This window comes from Lolium perenne, chromosome 7 (genome assembly GCF_019359855.2).
Source record: "Lolium perenne isolate Kyuss_39 chromosome 7, Kyuss_2.0, whole genome shotgun sequence".
Taxonomy (NCBI): Eukaryota; Viridiplantae; Streptophyta; class Magnoliopsida; order Poales; family Poaceae; genus Lolium; species Lolium perenne.
The window spans coordinates 234,791,210-234,796,449 of NC_067250.2; the positions used below are offsets into that span (position 1 = coordinate 234,791,210).

At 49.1% G+C, this 5,240-nt stretch overlaps 1 protein-coding gene across 1 annotated transcript; it reads right to left on the reverse strand.

The window, feature by feature from the left end:
- Positions 1-4,252: 4,252 nt before the first annotated feature.
- LOC127312126 (RING-H2 finger protein ATL57-like) lies at positions 4,253-4,895 on the reverse strand. Its single transcript, XM_051342581.2, has one exon. It carries the CDS (start codon positions 4,855-4,857, stop codon positions 4,270-4,272), a length of 588 nt encoding a protein of 195 aa, XP_051198541.1. The 5' UTR covers positions 4,858-4,895; the 3' UTR covers positions 4,253-4,269.
- Between the last annotated feature and the right edge of the window lie 345 nt (positions 4,896-5,240).

Below are 5,240 nucleotides of genomic sequence, written 5' to 3' on the forward strand. Positions count from 1 at the left end.
GCTCCTCAAGCACCCCGACAACGCCGGCCCCTGTGTCCACCTCAAAACATGAAAAGTAATTAGCGATAAAGATCATTTGTTTGCTCTAAATCCCACTATTGTAAATACAATATTTCTAATAAATTGTGCCCTCCACTTTCTAAAATATTTTCTATACTAAACTACCCTTTTTTTCATGCATATTTATTGTAACTACTAATTAGCATGCATAATATTTTTTAACTACCCTAAATACAATAAGTAATATGAAAATTTCAAAAAAAAGAAGAGGCACATACCTTGACCATCCTCAGGTGGTGGCCGGCGCGGGAGGCTGCGGGTGAGGTGGTGGTGGCGGCTCGGGTGGTGGCGAGTGAGGTGGTGGCGGCTCGGGTGGTGGCGACCAGGAGGGCGACCGTGGGGAGCAGCAGCGGCGGCCTGCCGGTGAGCAGCAATGGCGGGTGAGGGCGACCGTGGGGAGCACCGGCGGCGGCGGCGGGGAAGGGGGCGGGGGACTAGCAGTAGCGGCGGTGGCGGGGGAGGGGGCGGGGGAGTAGCAGCAGCGGTAGCGACGGAGATCGAGGCGGCGGCGTGCGGCCTGCGTGCGTGCGTGTGGCGGCGGCGCGGGGGGTGAGCGAGGAGAGACCAAGACCAAGACGTTTTTGTGGCTCAGGGCAAAGGGAGGCCCACGGCAACGTCCCAGCCCTTTGCCGAGCATATTTTCTTTGCCGTGCGGCGTTTATTGGCTTTGCCGTCGTGGCTTCTTTGCCGTGCGCGTTTGATGGACTTTGCCGTGCGAGGTGACGTTGCCGTGCGGCACTGGTGAGTTTGCCGTGCATTGTAACTTTGCCGTGCGCCACGCTGTAACTTTGCCGTGGCGCATAGTGTTTGCCGTGGGTGCCTCTTGCGGCGCACGGCAAAGAAGAAGTCTTTGCCGTGCGGTGCCTCACGGCAATGATAGGCCGCACGGCAGTGCCTGATTTTCCCGTAGTGACATGAAATAAATAGAATCTACAAACTATTACTTGCCGAGAATGGTGACGTGGAATGGTTTCTAGAAAGGGTTTACTCTTCGACCGGGGTTTCCGAGCCTTTCATCATCTTCTTTGGCTACGAATATTTTTATCTTCCCCTAGGATCTAATATGTTTCCTCTACCAGACTAGGGTGAACCTCCTAGTTACCGTACGTAGGATGCAGAATTAGCATGATCACCCTAGATATCCTCCGAGTATGCCTAGGAACAACTGCGTGCAGAAACCAGACTCTAAAAACCTGTATAGATGCAGTTTGATAATCCGGCAACACAAAAAGCTTTTAAACAGTAACACCAATAATGCTGGAGACACCAGCTCTGACAAAAACTCATAAGACCTGAACAACAAAGGCCAAAAGAATTTTGCACCATGGCTACTCGAAACAGACACGAGCACGGTTCAGGACTTGGTATAACGATTCACCCATCGAGATAGCCGCCGGATTTTTCTGCATCATCCTTCAGCAATTCATGGCCTCCACCTCGTCAACATATGTACATTTCAGTGCGAATCAACCAGTAAAGCAGCACGTATTATACACATGAAAAACAACATTAAACATGAGGTAGCCGGCCGATGCCGGTCGTCGGATCAATGTCGGAGCGGCAGAGCGGGCACATCGAGTGCGCGTGCAGCCACGGGTCGATGCATTCGGCGTGGTAGAGGTGCAGGCAAACCGGCAGCAGCCGCACCGTTTCCCCGAGCTGGAACTCCCCGAGGCAGACGGAGCAGGTGGCCGCCTCCTCCCCTCCGCCCGCTAAGTTGTGCTTCACGGATCGGCTGTACGTGAACTTTGGGCCATCGGGTTGGCCTGGCGAAGCGGCCGCTCCCCCGTGTGTGCGGCGGCAGCCGTGGCCCGAGCGAGACGCTGGCGGTACTCCCTGCAGAGAGCCCACGCGGCTGTGAATACGACCAAGAACGTCAAGAGGGTGACGATGATGTTGACGACGATCTGGCCCTGAGAAGTCGATGGTTTATGAATGGGCAGTGGTGGTGGCGGTGGCCGCAGGGGCAGAGAAGGAGGGAATAACCAGCTCGGTGGAGGAGGAGAAATGCCGGGGAAGACCGGGGGCAATTGAGCCATCGGTCCGTCGTGTGCAACCGCAACCTGGGTATGATTTGTGGTACATGTTGATGCAAACTATAAGCGGATCAAAGCAACGACCTTCAAGCCAACGCTGGGGTCAAAGGAGGTTAATTAACCGACTGCTGTTTCATAGCTAGATGCGGGTCTGATGAAGGGGCAACGGGGGGCATTTGTACGCGACAGCAACTGGACGCTGGTGTGTAACCTGAAGTTGTCAAGGTTGTTCATGTGGATATGCATGGTGCAGCTTATTTGATAGTAGAATGAGTAGTTATATGATCCAGTTGGTTGATGCTGAGCAAAAGCGTGTTTTCTTAAATAATAGTAGGTATTTTACCCGCAAAACTAAAGGTATTTTACCGAGCAAATAATTCTACTTTATTAATCGACTATATAGTATATCAGATCCAAGAAACTGACACCTACGTACACAACAAAGACATTTGATAAATAAAAAAAGTTAATACAAAGTTCTTCAAAGTCATCTTGTCTAGCTTCACCCTTTATATCTTAATAACATCTATAGAAACCTCAGGTGAAGAAGCTGCACCGCACATAGGAGTGCAGACGATAGAGGTTCCGCTGATCTTAGGATCGTGTTGTGAGTTGTCCAATGCAGCAGAGATGAGGCTAGGAGTCTGAATTGATCTAGTTGGATAATGTAACGACATTGTGGCTTAACCCACGTTTGTCTACCGAGATGATTTTTTTTTTTGAAGCAAGACTGTGAGGCAAAAAGCCCCACAGCAAAATTTATTAAATTATATAAAAAGGGATTATGTACAGAAAAAGAGGCCTAAAACTAAAAAAGACTAGACTAGAAAAAAACAAGAAAAGTCTCTAAGGTAAGGACTTAAGCCAACTGAGAAGACTATCTTTATGCTTGGTCTTAATTCTATACTGCAGCCAAAACATATCCTGTACAAATTTGGCCTTCCATGTAACGAGATGATTTTTTTTTTTTGAAGTGGACGTCCCTCTCCTCTGCATCAATTGATGCACAAAACCATCAACAAACTAAGTCTTGGGATTTGTCGATGGCTTCTAGAAAGGACTTACTCTTTGGCAAGGTATTAGAGCCTTTATGTCGAGGCATCTTATTTAACTACAGCTTTTCAAAATATCCGTACAATCAGGTATGTGTTTCTTTCACCGCACTAGTTAGGGTAATCTCATAGTTACGACATGATTGGAAAGTTGGGTGAACACCCTTATTCTTCAAGGGTATATACCTTTGTTTTCCCGATAAAGAGTGCTCTATTACTTATGAAGCTAAAAATTACACTCGGTCTCTACATAAATGAGTTGCACACTGCCGATCCAATCCAAGAGTTACATCAATAATAATAAGTCCAAGGCTCTCAACAGGTAATCACGAACACTGCAAGAACGCTTAAGGAGGTATGATAATGCTCCCTCTGTTTTCCAAATCTAGTACTTCTTCCGATTCAAGTTGATTATCGTAGATTTAGGCAAAATATTTAGACCAGAGTTACTACACGGGTTCAATTTGAACTCCAAAGTATATTATACTTAGACACAAAGGTAGTTTTAATCGGTGGTAGAAGTTCACCTTGTTTTGAGATGTAGAATATATTTTAGAAACATCGAGAACAGAGCCCAAATTGCACGCACACACGGCACGCAATATAAAATGCATATATAAGTATTTCTTTTAAAGGGTGTGACTAGTTAACTAATAACTAGATGCGTTCTCTTTAGAATAGCATCATCGAATCTTAGTTGCAACTCACCGTTAGCATGGATCACGAACCAAATCCAATAATTTAGAGGCATTTTTTTAGTTGCAACCTTATTTGCAACTAAGAAAATTTCAATTCCAACTCCACTACGACTAAAAAATCTTAATTGCACCCAACTTGCAATTCAGGTGCATAAATCGCGAAGTAAGTCCGACGTTGCAGGAATCCACTGAACACGAGCTTCGTTCTCGCAATTCCATTTTTTGAAAATGGTCCTCACACGGTGTCCACATACACAAGCAAGACAACTACATCTTGCACACTGTGGCCGTCCCACATCATTTTCAAATACACCGCAAGCAAATACATCCATAAAGATTTTACAGTCGTCAGTATGTACAGTTATATTCAGTACGAAAACTAAATACGTACCTAAAGCAGCACGTCTATACCGCAAAAAGAATCTAAACCGGCGGTACCCGGCCGACGCCGATCGTCGGGTCAGTGTCCGAGCGGCAGATCGGGCAGGTCGAGTGCGCGTCCAGCCACGGGTCGATGCACTCGGCGTGGTACAGGTGCAGGCACACCGGCAGCAGCCGCACCGTCTCCCCGAGCTGCAGCGCGCCCAGGCACACCGAGCACGTCGCCGCCTCCTCGCCCGGCCCCGTCACGTTGTGCTTGAGAGACTGGCTGTACGTGAACATCGGGAGACCGGCCGTCGGGCTGGCGACGCAGGCCCGGTGGAGCGGCTGCTCATCCACGCGCACGCTGCTGCTACTCATCTCCGACGGGGTCTCCGGCCCAGCGGCGGCGGCAGCGGCCGCAGCGCGAGCGCGGCTGTTGCGTTGTGCCCTGCGGATGGTGCACACGATGATGTACAGGAGCATGGAGGCCACGATGAAGATGACGACGCCGGCGATGATCCTGCCTCGTGACGGTGGCTTATAACTGGATGGTGGTGGTGGTGGCGGCCGCGGCGACGGACGAAATGAAAACCACGGCGGCGCGGGAGGAACGAAGCGGGGGAAGAAGACCGGGGGAAACTGAGCCATTGGTGCGTGTGTGCATCTGCAGGCTAGCTGACCGTCGCTGCTCGCGGCATGGTTTCTATAATCGTGTATAAAAGTTTCAAGCGAACTATTATAAGCCGATTCTTGCGAGCGCAACTACATGGAAATCAATGCTGCGGTCACAAGGGTTATAATAAACTGGTTGCTGATTCATCGCGAAACGATGGGGAAATAACGGGACTTGACTTAGGCGCAGTTTAATCTTGTTTATACGCGACAGCAGCCAGACGGTAGTGTGGTACGCTAAACAAGCTAAACGAGTACCTGGTAAACTCGGCTAGTTTAGTCTGAACCTGAAACTCGGCTCGGCTTCTTTCACGCGGAGTTTGAGTCAAGCCAGGTCGAGTTGCGAGCTACTTGTTAGC